The sequence below is a fragment of the Phyllostomus hastatus genome, unplaced genomic scaffold (assembly GCF_019186645.2).
Source record: "Phyllostomus hastatus isolate PE091 unplaced genomic scaffold, TTU_PhHast_1.1 phas_contig_432, whole genome shotgun sequence".
In the NCBI taxonomy this organism is placed as follows: Eukaryota; Metazoa; Chordata; class Mammalia; order Chiroptera; family Phyllostomidae; genus Phyllostomus; species Phyllostomus hastatus.
This window is the reverse complement of record NW_025333880.1, coordinates 2,675,141-2,691,808: the sequence shown is the minus strand read 5'-3', so window position 1 is coordinate 2,691,808 and position 16,668 is coordinate 2,675,141. Positions and strand designations below refer to the sequence as shown.

Genomic DNA, 16,668 nt, shown 5'->3' with positions numbered 1-16,668 from the left:
AGCATCTTGGATAAATAAGTATTTACAATTCTTCAAAATCCTTAGGGAAGGGGGTAATAATAAGTATTTTCCCTTGTTAAATCATTAGACTTTCTTTCTCTTTTTTTAAAAAAAGATTTTATTTATTTTATTAGAGAGAAGAGAAGGGAAGGAGAAAGAGAGAAGCATCATTGTGTGGTTGCTTCTCACACATCCCCCATTGGGGGACCTGGTCTGCAACCCAGGCACGTGCCCTGACTGGGAATCGAACCAACCATCCTTTGGTTTGCAGTCCGAGCTCAATCTACTGAGCTACACCAACCAGGCCAAATAATTAGACTTTCTTAAGCCTATTACTAAACATTGTATGAAACATTTACTCTATTCAAGACCATTTTTAAGATCAGCAAAAGGAGAGAACAAACTAGTCACTACAGACTAGTGGTTCTACATTGGTCCTATAACCAGATTGTCTGAATTCAGATCATAGTTCCATCACTTGTTAGCTGTGTGACATTAGGCAGGTTGCGTAACTGTTTCCAAGTTTGTAAAGTAGAGATAATAATGATACCAATCTCATAGGGTTATTGTGAAGTTATGGTGCCTGGGACAGAAATACTATAAAATTGTTAGCTGTTATTGTATTACTATATTTAGGCTAATATGAGTAGTGCTTGGTTTAAATTTTATTTATTTATTTTTAGACAAGAGGAAGGGAGGGAGAAAAAGAGGGAGAGAAACATCAGTGTATGGTTGCCTCTCACCTGCCCCCTACTAGAGACCTGCCCACAACCCAGGCATATGCCCTGATTGGGAATCAAACTGGCAACCCTTTGGTTCATGAGCTGGTGCTCAATCCACTTAGCTACACCAGCCAGGGCAAATTTTTTTTTGAAATATCAGTTAACTATCCATATTTTGCTGTGTATAATAGACACATTCTTACTCAAAATTTTGAGGGAAAAAATAAGAATACTCATTATACATGGGTACTGATTCTATATATAAATGTTTTTAATTCTTTTATTTATGTTTATGCATTAAAAGTGTAACTCTAGAAAGCAGTAGCGATATCCATATGCAAAATAATAACCTGGACTACAGTAATTGGTTTTCTTTCCAAATATGAATGAATGAATGAATGAATGAATTTAAAAGTTAAAATGAAAGCTGGAGCCAAAAACGTGGGTGCGCATTATACACAGGAGTGCATTAGACACAGCAAAATACGGTACCTTTGTATAATTAAAAGAACCCCGAGAACCCTAGGTTTGAAAATATCATTTAATGTTACCTAATAAATTTAAAGTAAAATATACCATTTAATGATGGTCGTTACATAGTAGACAGAATAGAGATTACATTTTTAGTTCTCTTTTGACTTTCTTTCCTCTCTAGCCACTGCCAGTGCAAATTTACTTATTTCTCTTAACCTCAGACTCTTAGATATGCACATACATACTCATAAGCTCTTAGCTAAGATACCTTCCCATCAAACTATTCTAGCATGGGTTCCTTTATGCCGCATCCCTATGCTCTCAACTAACCAGTTTTTTCCTAGATTTTTTCTCTTTTTCATACTTGAGATATGTGTGTCTAAGGTATTTGAAAGCTTGAGAAGACAGTTGTCTGTCTCTTGGTCATACAGGTTGGATTGCCTACTCGGGTCACACTATGAAACAGGCCATGGGTATGTGGGAATGTGTCATGGAGTTTGGGGACTGAGAAGTGGAGGATTTAGGACTAAGGATGACACTTAAGGAAAGATACTTGGTGAGTGGGGCATTCTAGGCTAAAGTAGATTAATTCATTTACTTGTTAAGTTCATTCATTTTCTTAATATTTAAGTACCTTTAGTGTGTCAGCCTCTGCTAACTGCTAGCTTACATTCAAGGTCAGTAAGTTTGTTTTATGTACATATAAACTATTTTTTGTTAGAGGGACTGTTCTTAAAAATGAAAGTATGCTTGTTCGTTATTTTGGTTTTTAGATTCAGTCAGAACAGAAACAGAATCATAGATACAGAGAACGTTTTGATGATTGCCAGGTGGGAGGGGTTCAGAGGGCAGATGAAAAAGTTGTAGGGATAAAGAAGTACAAATTGGTAGTTACAGAGTAGACATGGGGATATAAAGTACAACATAGGGACTAGAGTAGCCAAAGAACATACATGCATGACCCATGGGCATGGACAACCGTTGGGGATTGCCTGAGTGATTGGCGGGGGTGGATCTAGGTGGAGGAGAGCAAAGGGGGGAAACCTGGGACATCTGTAATAACATAAACAATAAAATATAATTTAAATAAAATAAAATAAGTTATTTGAAAAATGAAAATATATGTTAGTATGAGTGATTTTTATGATATGTTCAAATTAATTATTTTCAAAATGACTTTATAAGGTTGAAAGGATGTGCAGAGGGGATAAGACATTTAAATAGAAATGTCAAGCTTCTTCAGAGAAGCTAGATGAATGTTCTTAAGGGGGGAGGGGGACTGAAGATGAACTTTAAAGACACTAAAACCAAAAAAGGTAGGTCCTCTGTGGAACCTCTACTGACCTTTGTGCTGTGCTTGTAGAAACCTTAGCAGAACTGTGACCCTAAACCTGTCCTGCTCTAGGATCCCGTTTCCTGTAACCCTCCCTTATTTAGTGCTTTCTTCTTAGTATCAGTGACCAAATGGTGATGTTCTCTATTGAAAATTCTGGCCAGAGGAGATGGAAGCTGTTTGGTGGTTTTGTGTCTCCAAGCACAAAAGAGATTCCAGAATAATTTCTCAGTTCCAAAGGATTCAGTGGTGTCATTACTTTTGTTCAACTATGTATACAGAGTATTCTGTCACTTTGTTTATCCAAATATTTCTGATTCTCAGAAAAAATATATAGCACTGGAGAAGTTTCAACATGTGATACAGCTTGCCTTCAGTTCTATAGTCTTCCCTCTCTCCACCACCTCAAATCTCAGTACGTAGTTTGACTATAGGAAATTCTGTGTTTTTGTAAACATTCCCACAAAAACTGGTAAGACATAATTTATTTTAAAAGTTTCAGGGCTTCTGCCTACAATCTTTGTAGACTTAATTTCATATTTTCTGAATTTGTTAACACTGCTTTTCATTATTTGGGTGGAGGGATTTGAGATGGAGGATCATCCATATTACTTAAGCCATAGGAAAGTTTTGCTTGTTCAGTGATGAAACAAGGCTTTACTGCATTTGTATAGTGTTTCTGAAAACAAGATGCTGATGAGAGTTCTTAGAAATCCTGTGTTTCTCATTTAGAATCTGTAACGAAATTGACTGGGATAAAACAGGAGGTAGGAGGTACCAGAAGTTATTTCTGTATACATGAGGATTTTTCAGATTGTATTTTTAAGCAGAAGGAATGTTTTTGAGTAAGTGAATAAATATGATGTTAAAATTTTTACAGTTTTAGGAAATATTAAATTAGGGAGCATGTATTTGTATTTATTAACTTTGCATTGTGTAGGTATTACTGATAAAAAACCAAAATGATAAATTCCTGGATGAGGTTTCTGTCTTTGGGAACATTAATATCTAATTAAGTAAATGGAATTTGCAAACATGAAAGAAGGAAACAATGCTGCATATTACATAAAAGCTAAAATGAGTTAGAAATTAAGGAATTGAGGGTTTATAATTAATTTTTACCTTTGAAATAATCAAAGTTTCACTCAGTAAATATTCAGTAAATACTAAGAGGCCACTGTGTGAAAGAATTGGATACTTGTGTTTGGATTAGCATAGAGAAGTAAGAAGGTGATTGCAGTTGAAATAAAATTGACTGAATAATCTATAGTAGTGCCTATGTGTGAAGATTAAATGAAGTAATCCAAACAAAGTATTAGAATAACAGCTAGTGCATAGAGTCTGGTAAAAACTAATAGTATATTTATATGTATGTCTGGATATTCTTTGATAGGAGTTACAAGCATTTACTAAGTGCTTTCTAACTTAACTATTAGAATTTTATGGGGCATAACTATTGTTCTTATCCCCATTATACAAAAGAGAAAAACTGAAGTGTAGAGTGGTTAAATATATTGCCCAGACATTTAGGAATTTGAAGAATAACTATCATGGGATTAGATTGTATCATTAGAAAGGCTATAAATACTGGGTTGTTTAAATATGATAATAATTGAAAGCTATTAAATACAGATATTTGGTGTTGTTTTCATTGATCATTTATATTATTGCTTCTCTAGGAGTATAATTCTAACCTCAGTATTTATGCTCAAGAGCCATCCATTGATGCATTGAAGATAGAATATAGTTTATTTATTTGTCCTTTCTGGTAGTTCTTTCTGAAGATAGCCTCTTCCTGTATACCAGTGCTTAGTTTGTTTCCCACATATAATTTGTGTGACTCATCTAGAGGAATTTTTATGTTGTAAATACCAGGCCTTCTACTCCCAATTGCTAAGCATAAAAACAAGTCTAATTAGTTGAAAGCTGGGTTGTACATAACAGAGTATATTCTGTGGAAAGAGTTTTCGTGTAAAAGTGGTATGATCCTGGAGTTTTCTTTATTAAGTTTAGTAACTTCAGAAGAATCCAGATGGAAAATAACATTAGCAAAATTATTATGTTCAGAAATAATTGTGCAATTAATATCCTGCTGGTCAAGACTTGCTTCTCAGTTACCTGTTTGAACAATTAAAGGATATGGGAAGACCTCTCTCCACAATCATTCCAAAAATAATTAGACAGTTTGCTGAAAATATTAATGAATTATTTTGTGTAGTAGAATTGTATTCAGCAATAATGAGCTTTAAATTAGTAGCAGCTGATAATGCAGGTTGGTGTTATTTTAAAGTCTTCAGGTCTTCATTCTTACCAAGACCTTGTCACTTAGCACTTGTCTGGAAATCCTTTATATTTCACTAACTTTCATATTTCCTACAGTATGTACTTTAAATTTTTAATCTGCCTCACCCTCATGACCTCATCCTAAATTTCTACCCATGACTGTTAGCAGAAGAGAACAGTTATTTCTCAGAGAAACTACAGAACCCGCAGAATTCTCTCAATTTCTGTTTGCCTGTGCAAGGTAGGGCAAAAGTAGGTTTACAATGAGTATGGGAAAGTTTATTCTTTCGCAGTTTATTCTTGTATTTATTAATTATTGTATTATTTTCCATATGAACAACTGTAAATCGACTTGTGCCCCACCCTTTATCTAACTTACCTGCATTTAGATCCATCTTAAGAGCCCTCCTACAGTGTTAGGAAAAGAGATTTAGCCTTTGATCTCTATCTTGGTTCCTTCTTTCCTCTAGTATATCTTACAAATATTTCAAATGCTTAACACCAGATTCCTCATCATTTCCCCTCTTCTTAATTTTTTTTTTTTAGATTTTATTTATTTGTTATTTAGAGGGAAAGGGGGGAAGAAAGAGGAGAAAAACATCAATTGGTTGCCTCTCGCATACCCTCCAACCCGGGACCTGGCCCTCAACCCAGGCATGTGCCCTGCCTGAGGATTGAACTGGGGACACTTTGGTTCACAGGCAGGTGCTTAATTCACTGAGCCACACCAGCCAGGACTGTACTCTTTTTAAATTGTCTGTGTATGTGAAATACACCATGAGCTAGAAAACTAGGAATTATCCTGTACCTGCTGCTACCTTTCTGCTGCTTTTGGCTTCCCCCAGTCCAGTCAGATTCCACCTGTTTGTTGTCCAGCCACAGTCCTTGTCAGCTTTTATTTCTGTAGTTCTAAGTAACTCACTGCTCACTTTATAGCAACAACTCAGTTATGTGGTTACTGCTTTTGGCCCATTTTGCAAGGTCATACAACTAATAAGTGTCAGTAGTTTTTAAATAATTTACACATTAATTTAAAGTTTTGACATAATTATTTTACCAAAAGAATAATAATGAAGGGAACTGTAGATATTACTAGATACACTATTTATAATGATAAAAATAATGTGACTTGGCTATTAATATAGATGAGTGGAACAGGAAGCTAAGAACATAGCCATACATAAAGATGTATAATAATGATAACATTTTGCATTGGTGATGAGGAGCTGGGTTGCTCAGAACCCTGGGATATGAAACCTAGAGAGGGTTTTAAATTGTATTTTCTTGTTTTAGTTCAGTATTATTTATCATTTTAGATAAATAATAGTTGTCATTATTATCTATTTTTATTGAATATACCCCTACTGTTCAAGAATTTGTGTAATGAATTCTAATAACATACACTTATACATTGGAAGCATTAAAAAATATGTTAATACAAATTGTGTTGAAAGTAGGCAGATGGCCTGTTGATTGCTTTTACTGAACTGAGTTTTGAGGAATTCTTTATAAAATTGACAGGGAAAAACAATCATTGAATGGATCTTTTTTATTTATTACAGTTATTAATAAGTTTATCATTTGTAAACTTGTTAAATTTTTGATATAGTAAAGACCTGAGTTGTAATAGAAATTTTAGTGGTAGGAAACTAATACCTTATGATTTCCAAATCAAGTTTATTTGCATATTTTACATACTTACCACCCTAAAGCCTAGCCTTTCAAAAGCAGTATATTGTATCTCTCATTTGTTCAAGAAATTAAACAATTAGCTGTTTTCTTTGTTTTTAAAAGACTTCAAGTCCCAACTTCTTCTTAGCCTCAGTGTCCTTTGTAGTCTAGTCTCTCCATTGCATGCCCTCTAGTATTTACTTCAGCAAACATTTATTGAATATGGACTGTAGAGGCCATGTTTTGTAGTAAAAGTATGTTACACTGTGGTAATATTGCTATGGTGATGTGCAGTCTGTTGACTGAAGCAATGTCTTATAGCTATAAAAACATAGTGGATTTCAAACTTTTTTTTTGGACTGATAAAAGAGTACTCAAATACCATGAATAATTTTACTATTAGTGACATCCTACAAAATGTTGAGTATTTTTTAAAAATATATAATTACTAACAACCAAATTATTATATTCCTTGGATTTACAGGGTAGTTGCCTTATGATTCAGCAATTACACTTCTGGGAATATATCAGAAAAAACCTGAAACACTAATTCAAAAGAATATACTATATTTTTCAGACTATAAGATGCATTTCCCCCACCCCCAAATTTGGGAGGAATAATGGTTGTTAATGCTGCTGTTGAATTCTGTTTACATTTACATTTGTGAAATATTATGTTATTTATGTTATTAAATATTTTACCACATTTTTTGCTTCAAATTTTTTTTCCTGTTTTCTTCCTCTAAAACCTAGGAGTGTCTTATGGTCCAAAACAATATGGTATGCACCCCTATATTCATTGCAGTGTTATTTACAATAGCCAAGATTTGGAAGCCATCTACGTCCCAATCACCACAAGAGGGGATAAGAAAGCTGTAGTACATTTACACAATGGAATGCTACTCAGCTGTAAAACTGAAGGAAATCTTTTGCAACAGCATGGCTGGACCTACAGGGCATGCTAAGTGAAATAAGGCAGCCAGAGAAAGACAAATGCCATATGATTTTACTTCGAGGTGGAATCTAATAAACAAAATAAAAGTAGAAGTGGACAGGTAACAGACTGACAACTGTCAGGGGAGAGGGGTGGAAGGGCTTGGTGAAAAAGGTAAAGGGATTAAGCAGCACAAATTCGTAGTTGCAGAATAGCCACAGAGATGGGGATTGCAATATGGGAATCTGGTCAATAATGTTAAGATAACAAGGTATGGGGCCAGGTTGGTGCTTGGGGCAGTTGGGGGACTACTCTGCAGAGTGCATGGTTTTCTGAACAATTAACTGTATATCTGAAACTAATGTGGAATGGTATTGAATGTAAATTCTGGTTGAAAAAAATTTCAGTTTGCTAAATGGGTTTCATGACTGAATAGGTTATACCAGGCATTTGGAAAATTGAATTTAGAGTTTTGTAGTTCGACTGCTTAGCTACCTTTTTTTTTTTTTTAGAGTGTAATATGATGAATTTGACAAATGTGCACAACTGGGGAAGCCACCATGAGAATTGGGATATAGAACATTTCCATCACTCCTTCTTCCCCTTTCCAGGCAACCCACCTCACACCGAGCTCCTAAGAACCACTGATCTGCTTTCTGTCACTATGATTTCACTTCCTTTAGAATTTTATGTAAGTGGACTCAGACTGTAGATAGTCTTCATTTTCTGGTGTTTTCTTATAGCATAACACTTTTGAGATTATTTTGTTTCTGAGTAGTATTTCACTACATGGCTGTACATACTAGGGTTTGTTAATCTGTTCACCAGCTGATGGACATTTGGACTATTTCTAGGTTGGGGCTATTATGGAAAAAGCAGATTTTTTTAAACAAGTTTTCTGTGTACATGTTTTCATTTCTCTTGTTAATAAGTAGGAGTAGAATTGCTGGGTCATATGGTAAGAAACTGCCAAACTTTTTTCCCCCTCAAATATGTTATTTATTTTTATTTTTAGAGAGAAAAGGGAGGGAGAAAGATGAAGAAAAGCATTGATGTGTGAGAAACATTGATCAGTTGCCTCCCACACACCTCCAACTGGGGACCTGGCCCACAACCCAGGCACGTGCCACGGCAGGGTATTGAACGGGTGACCTTTTGGTTCGCAAGCCTGTGCTCAATCCACTGAGTCACACCACCAGGGCAGCCAAACTGTTTTTCCTACATGGTTGTACCGTTTTTAGTTCCCAACAGCAATATAGGAGATACTCAGTCCTGTCAAATCCTCACTGTTACTTGGTATTCCAGTGTGTGTGTATTGATAGCTCATTATGATTTTAATATGTATTTCCCTAATTAATGATATTGAGCCTCTTCTTGTGTTATTTGGCCATCCCTGAATTTTCTTCAATGGATTGTCTTCAAATTTTTGCTTATTTTTAATGACACACTGAAATTTATCCTGGTATATATGGTATGTGGAATAAATTCAGTGTCACTTTTAATACAGCTATTCAGTTCTCCCCAAATTACATATTAAAAAGTCCATCTTTTTCCCTGGTGTGAGTTTCCACTTTTACTGTAAACTCAGTTTGTCTAATTATTTGAATCTATTTCTAATTTTTTTCATATATTTTATTGATTATGCTATTCCAGTTGTCCCATTTTTCCCCTTTACTCTTCTTCACCCTGCACCCCCCTCCCACCCACATTCCCCCCCTTGAGATCATGTCCATGTGTCATACTTACAAGTTCTTCTACATTTCCCATGCTATTCTTACCCTCCCCTGTCTATTTTCTACCTACCATCCATGCTACTTATTCTCTGTACCCTTTTCCACCTCTCTCCTCCTCCCACTCCCCTGTTGCTAACCCTCCATGTGATCTCCATTTCTGTGGTTCTGTTCCTGTTCTAGTTGTTTGCTTGGTTTGTTTTTGTTTTTTGTTTTAGGTGTGGTTGTTAATAATTGTGAGTTTGTGGTAATTTTACTGTACATGTTTTTTATCTTCTTTTTCTTAAATAAGTCTCTTTAACATTTCATAAAATAAGGGCTTGGTGATGATGAACTCCTTTAACTTGACCTTATCTGGGAAGCACTTTATCTGCCCTTCCATTCTTATGAAAGCTTTGCTAGATAGAAGAATCTTGGATGTAGGTCCTTGCCTTACATCACTTGGAATACTTCTTTCTAGCCCCTTCTTGCCTGTGAGGTCTCTTTTGAGAAATCAGCTGACAGTGTGATGGGAACTCCTTTGTAGGTTACTGTTTCTTTATCTCTTCTTGCTGCTTCTAGGATTCTCTCCTTCATTTTAATCTTGGGTAATGTAATTATGATGTGCCTTGGTGTGTTCCTCCTTGAGTCCAACTTCTTTGGGACTCCCTGAGCTTCCTGGACTTCCTGGAAGTCTGTTTCCTTTGCCAGAATGGGGAAGTTTGCCTTTATTATTTGTTCTAGTAAGTTTTCCACTTGTTGCTTTTCCTCTTCCCCTTCTGGTACCACTATAATTCAGACGTTGGAATGTTTAAAGATGTCCTGGAGATTCCTAAGCCTCTCCTCATTTTTAAAATTTTTTTTAAGATTTTATTTATTTATTTTTAGAGAGGGAAGGGAGGGAGATAGAGAGGGAGAGAGAAACATCAATGTGCGGTTGCTGGGGTTATGGCCTGCAACCCAGGCATGTACCCTGGCTGGGAATCGAACCTGGGACACTTTGGTTCCCAGCCCGCGCTAAATCCACTGAGCTACGCCAGCCAGGGCTCTCTCCTCATTTTTTTGAATTCTTGTTTCTTCATTCTTTTCTGAATGGATGTTTCTTTCTTCCCTCTGGTCCATTCCACTGATTTGAGTCCCAGTTTCCTTCCCATCACTATTGGTTCCCTGTACATTTTCTTTTTTCACTTAATGTAGCCTTCATTTTTTCATCTAATTTGTGACCAAATTCAACCAATTCTGTGAGCATCCTAATCACCAGTGTTTTGAACTGTGCATCTGATAGGTTGGCTGTCTCTTTGTTGCTCAGTTGTATTTGTTCTGGGGCTTTGATCTGTTCCTTAATTTGGGCCATTTTTTTTGTCTATTGATGTGCCTGTTTTGTAGTGAGGGACAGAGCCTTAGGTGTTCACCAGGGTGGCGCAACCCAGTAGCTGTGTTGTGACACTGTGGGGGAGGGGTCTGAGAGGGAACAATGGCGTTTACTCCGCTCTCTGCCACTTCCCCCACTTCCCACAAGCAAATTGGGCCCTTCTGGTGGTGATTCCTGGGTGCATGGTTTGTAGGCCTCCTCCAGCCACTGCTTTGCCATGACCCTTTTCTACCCCGCTGCCTGTCTCCACCCCTCCTACTGGTCTGGATGAATGTGTCTACTTTAACTCCTTGGTTGTCGGACTTCCATACAGTTCAATTTTCTGTCGGTACTGGTTGTTTTTTGTTTCTAAATTGTTGTTGTCCTTATTTTGTTTGTGTGAGGAGGCACAGTGTGTCTACCTATGCCTCCATCTTGGGCTGAAGTCTCTATTTCTAATTTTTTTATCCTGTTCCTATGAATTACAGTTTTTTGAGTCCTGGCTAATAGGACTTCAAAGATATCCTACTCTCCTATTTATTTGGTGAGTTTGTCAGACCTGTATCAGTAATTTGAATAATATTTTTAGAACATGTTATAACTTCTCTTTTTTCAACATTAGTTATTAGCAATGAAAATCATACATTCTTTTTGTTGTTGTTCAGAGGTTTTATTTGTTAAAATATTAGCACTCTAAATTGCAATTTTGGGAAGAGCAGAGCTTGATGAAAGTAGTAGTGCTTATTTTTATCTATGTTTAGAAATACTAATTTAGAAAATCTGACTATATCTGTTTCAGATACGTGTTAACCCAGTTCTCATGCAGTTTTCTCCCTAATCCATGTAAGAGGAGAGAATAACTTTCACGTTTTCATTTAGAAATGAGAGCTGGGAAGAGAGATAGGGAATTCAGTCCCACATACTTCATAGAAGTATAACATAAAATCACTATCTTTTCATTTATTCCCTTTAGATATAAAAGGCTTATAATTTATAGAAAGAAACTTAAAAAATGTTTAGGTTTCTCTTTGGTTCTCTTTTTTCTAGTTCTTATTTAACATATATTTATTTTTAGAGGGTGGGAGAAAGAAAGGGAGTGAAACATCAGTGTGAGAGAGAAACATCGAGATCAGTTGACTCTTGCTTGTGGTCTTACCAGGAGCAGAACCCACAACCCAGGCATGTGCCCTGAGCAGTGACAACCCTTTGCTTCGCAAGAAGACACCCACTCAAGTGGACCACACTCGTCAGGGCAGCTAGTACTTATTTAAAAAGAACTCTCTCTCCCCTAAGGATACCGGTCAGCCTTGTGCTTAGAGAATTATTAATCTTTGCAAGGAACTGAAGTAGAAAATGTCTTTGTTCACCTTTGTCCATTAACTCCCTTCTTTTTTACTTTCATTTCTTTTTTTTTTTAAATTTCTCACCATTTCTACTAAGTTATTTAGGTATATTTATTCCAATTATATATAAGATAGCCTGAAGAATTTTAGGATCCTTGTTACTAAAAGAACTCTGCTGGCTGCTAGAAGAACTTTGGAGGGAAGTTGTGAGTCATCAGGTAATCCCTATTCTGAAAGTGGCCTGGAATGTGAGATGCACTCTCCACAGAGATGGTATGTATGTTGAATAGGTTCCCAGGTCAGTGGGCAATGTCATGGAAAAGAACATTCAGAATTTTAACCTAGGGTACCACAGTCCATCTCCCTGATTTATCTCATCTTGGTAACTCATTCACTCATTTATCAAACATTTAGTGAGCAGCTTCTGTCTTTTAAGGCGCTAGTAAGGGAATTTACATTTATCGAGAGTGAGGGGAGGAAAGGTTAGTGTTGAAGGGCTGGATCTCAGAAATGAAAACAAAGATAAACAACACCCCAGTGCTCAGGAAGTTCATGAAAAGTGAGGCTACTAGCCTCAACTTTTACTTTTTATCTGTACTATTCTATGATTTCAGAATTTGAGCATTATGCTACTGACATTGGATCCTCCAGTCAGGGAGTTTTGCAATCCAGGTACTGGAGAAAGAGGGGTGATTGCTTTCGTAGAGTAGAAGACTAGAAGATGAGGCCACTCTTTATTCTTTATAGGTCTGTTCTCTTGGTTCTCAGCCCCCATGGTATGTTAAATAGTTGATTTTTATTTTAGTACTGTATACTGAAGAATTTCTTTACTTAATTTCCCTTGCTGTTCTAGGACCCCTGTAATAGTTTTCGTTGGTGGTTTTATACATTTTAATGTTCTGTAATAACTATTTTTCTCAAAGTAATTCTTCTGAATGTCTTAGGTATTTGTGCATTCAGATGAATCATCCTACTTTCCAAATAAATTCCCTTAGTATTTTGAGTGATATTTTAATTCAGTTTATACATTGGTTTACAGATTTTTGACACCTTCACAATATTAAGTTTTTCTCAATTTAAGAAGTTTTTAATTTATATACCTCAGTAAAGTTTTATAGAGTATTTTAGTTTTTTTATGGTTACTTTTAAAATTACATAATCTTATTGGCTATTGATTTTACTTTTGGAGCTATTTTTGTTTACTTATTAAAAAACCATCTCAAGAAACCTAATAATTCTAAAATATTTTTAGGTTATATTCTTAACAGAATTGTGTCATCTGAAGTGATGGAGTTTTGCCTTTTCCTGATGCTGAAATCTCTTATTTTTCTTACCTAGTTGTATCAGATAGTCCTTCCAGATTGACGTTAACAACTGTGGTGATAGTGGACATTAATGCCTTAACTCTGTTTTGCTTTTAAATTTTGTCATTATTTTACCGTTAAACATGATCCTCTGTTGGCTTGAGAACGTTTTTTAAAAGTCATAATAAGAGAGTTTCTTTTTCTAATCAGGACTAATTTTTTTAAACTGTCAATAGTTTTTACTAAGTTTCTTGTTCTGATTCTGTTTTCCCCTGAGGAATACGCTGTTTGACTAGCTTCTCCACTTTTGATCTCGTCTCTGTTCATCTGTACTGTGAATTGCTGTATACAAGTTCTTTTTTCAAAATCATTTTGATCATGTTTTACTTATATTCCAGGGAATTATTGCACCTTCCATGTTATATAGTGAAAGGTTCAGACTTCTCGGGCTATTTATATTATTTATTTTTCTTTGTGATCACAGCATGTACCTTTCCAGCCTTCACCTTTGTCAAGAACTGTGGCAGCTCTGATATCTTATCCTGCTTGCAGGCTTATATGTGAGCCTACCATAGTTTATGGGTCCTGGTAGAAGACACTAGTCCGCTGGGTCAGAGTCAAGGACAGGTTATCACTCATAGCGATTGCAGAAGCCTCAGTATCAACATTTTCCTTGTACCAGTTATCCAAGCCCCAGTGCCCACAGGGTTGCATGACTAGGGCCAGGTGACACCAGTCGCACAGTTTCATTACAGGAGAGGACCCTGAACAATCTCTGGAATCTCAGCCTGCTTGTTTCTTTAATTCACCTCTTCCAGTCTCTTCCACAGTTTTGTCTCCACATCATCCTAATTTGCAACTCCATCTTAACTTCCATATCCCCCATTGTGGATCTTGTGTCTTTGAAGGTGCTGCTTATGTACTAAGTTCCTCCTATTCCAGACATGCCAGTGATTATTCTTGGTTTGCACATTGGCCTCAGTCTTTTTTTCTCTTTGGATAATTTGTAAGATCTCTTATTTTTCCTGCTGTTCTGTACTTTGGTCAATGTCTTAGTGTTTGCAGAGTGCCTGCAGGGCTGTTATTTATTTTTTGTTTCTGACAGAACCTTTTAGGGCAGTGCATTGGTTAGTGTGTGTTCAGTTGTAGGAACAGATAACCCACTTTAATGAATAGAGTTTGTTTCTGATTATGGGTTGCTGTTTTTTTTAACATGTAAAAAGTCTGGAGATAGATATGTTGATTCAATTTTTTAGCAACACTCTGTCCTGTAAGTTTTTCCATGTGTTCTTCCTACCATGTGAAATTCTCTTTTTCTACAATATGTTTGCAGCTCCCAATTACACCCTACCTTTAAATTATAAGCTCTTTCACAGATTCTTTGTAGAATATTTACTCTGTAGGTTTAAAAAACAAAACAAAACTCTTCTTGTATGTACTCACCAGTACTAATAAGCTAGAAATGGCCTTTCTCATTAAGTTTTATATGTATGTCTTATCTTTCCTATATACTCTAAATTCTATATCCATGGTGTATATTTTGTTACCCTCTGTAAAATGCCTTGTTTAAGGTAGCCACAGTTTGTTTACTTGTTGAATGGATGAGTGAATCCTACCTTTAAGCAAACCTTGAAAAAAGATGTTGGCAGGGGTGTGAATGTGGAGGTTTGGGTTTTAAGAAAGTAATTTAATTTACAGGCATTAAATATATATCTTGCTGAAAGGAACACCTTTATTATGTAAATCAGTTTCTGAGTGCACAAATATTTCTTTTATTACTATCAAGTGTATCTTCACATATCACCAAAGTGTTCTGTTAATACTATGTAAAATAAAATGGAAACTGTCTTTCTCTTTCAGTGCTTGGATGAATATGAAGATGATGAAGCGGGTCAGAAAGAGAGAAAACGAGAAGATGCAGTTACACAACAGAATACGATGCAGAATGAAGCTGTCAACTTGTTAGATCCAGGCAGTTCCTATCTGCTGCAAGTGAGTATTTAAAGTAATAGGATGTCACTATGTAGTTTAACAATAATTTGTAAGTTACTGTTATTTCTAGTTTCATTTTGGTTGCATCAGTTCCACTGAAATATTTTCAGTGGATTTATCTGATTTTCTTTATATACAAATATTCAAATACTTTTGACTTAAGCAGTCTTTGGTCTTTATTTCATAATCAATGAATATTTGCTGATTGACTGACTAATAAGCAGGTATAAATACTATCAGTGGTAAAAACAACCAAGAATGGCAGTTATCTAAAAGTAAGAATTAGTAAGTTTGAGTGTGCAGTCCTTTTTTAGTTCCATATTTGTTTTAAAATTGCATAGCAAATAAAGACTTGAACAGCAAATTTCTATAAGTCAAATGTTTAAAGATAACAAAATCATGAATTGCTAGAAACATCTATATTTCTGCATAATCGTAACATTCAACTCAGTTTTAAATTAGCTGTTATTTTTAATTAAGGCACAGAAAATGGGGAGTTGATTGTATTGGGATGCTTCAGTATAAAGTAAGTCACTTTGCAAAATAATTTAATATAAACTAATTTGTGAATGATCTTGACATAATCTAATCTTAAATTAATTTGATGACATTTTGAGATCTTAAGTTACTGTGTTGTCTTTTCAGAGGTCCAGTTTTGACTTTTTAAATTTTATTAAGATACCACTTTAAAAGGAGTTTCTGACACAAATTCTCTATTTTACTGATAAAAAAATGAAATATAACATGTCTGTTACTTTGCAAGGTAATTATAAACAGGCATTTAGCAGAGAGAGAGGCAAAATATTTTGAAGTGGTTTGGAATTCGGATCCAAAACTTTTCTCCTCTGCTCTTTGGGTCAGATTTGTTAATGTGAAGAATTGTAGAATGATACAGGTCTGTTTCTCTGTACCCAAATTGCCACTACTGGGACATGTAGTACCTATTACAAACACGTGGTGTGAGCTAACAAGCAGTATTTCAGCATCTGTGTAACTATTCATAATGTAAAATATCTTTGTATCTTTGTCTAACAAAAATGAAATTAAATCTAGACCTATTCCACCTGGAGATTATTATTCTAAGTGAAATAAGCCAGTCAGAGAAAGACAAGTACCATATGATCTCACTTATATGTGAATCTAATGAACAAAATAAATTGACAAACAAAATAGAAACAGACTCAAAGATACAGAAAACAAACTGGCAACTGTCAGAGGGGAGGGGAGATGGTTAGATGGGTGGAAACTGAAGGGCTTAAGGAAAAAAAAACAAACAAAGAAACTGAGACACAGACAATAGTACGGTGATTGCCAAAAGGGTGTGGGGGAGGTAGAAGAGGGAGGGTAAAGAGGGGATAAATAATGAAGGAAAGAGATAACTTTGGATGGTGAACACACAATGCAATACACAGATGATGTGTTATAGAATTATGCACTTGAAATCTATATCATTTTATTACCCAATAGAATCCCAATGGATTCAATTGAAAAAAGGGTGTAAAAGAACAAAAAAGGCATTTTTTCCATGAGCCCTGGTGCATATATGGAAAAT

At 35.6% G+C, this 16,668-nt stretch overlaps 1 protein-coding gene across 1 annotated transcript in view; it reads left to right on the top strand.

The window, feature by feature from the left end:
• Positions 1-16,668, top strand: part of PAWR (pro-apoptotic WT1 regulator) — a 119,984-nt gene that overhangs the window by 58,606 nt on the left and 44,710 nt on the right. The window contains exon 3 of the mRNA XM_045844977.1: positions 14,985-15,116. Within this exon, the coding sequence (XP_045700933.1) occupies positions 14,985-15,116 (132 nt within the window). The remainder of the gene's footprint in view (positions 1-14,984; positions 15,117-16,668) is intronic.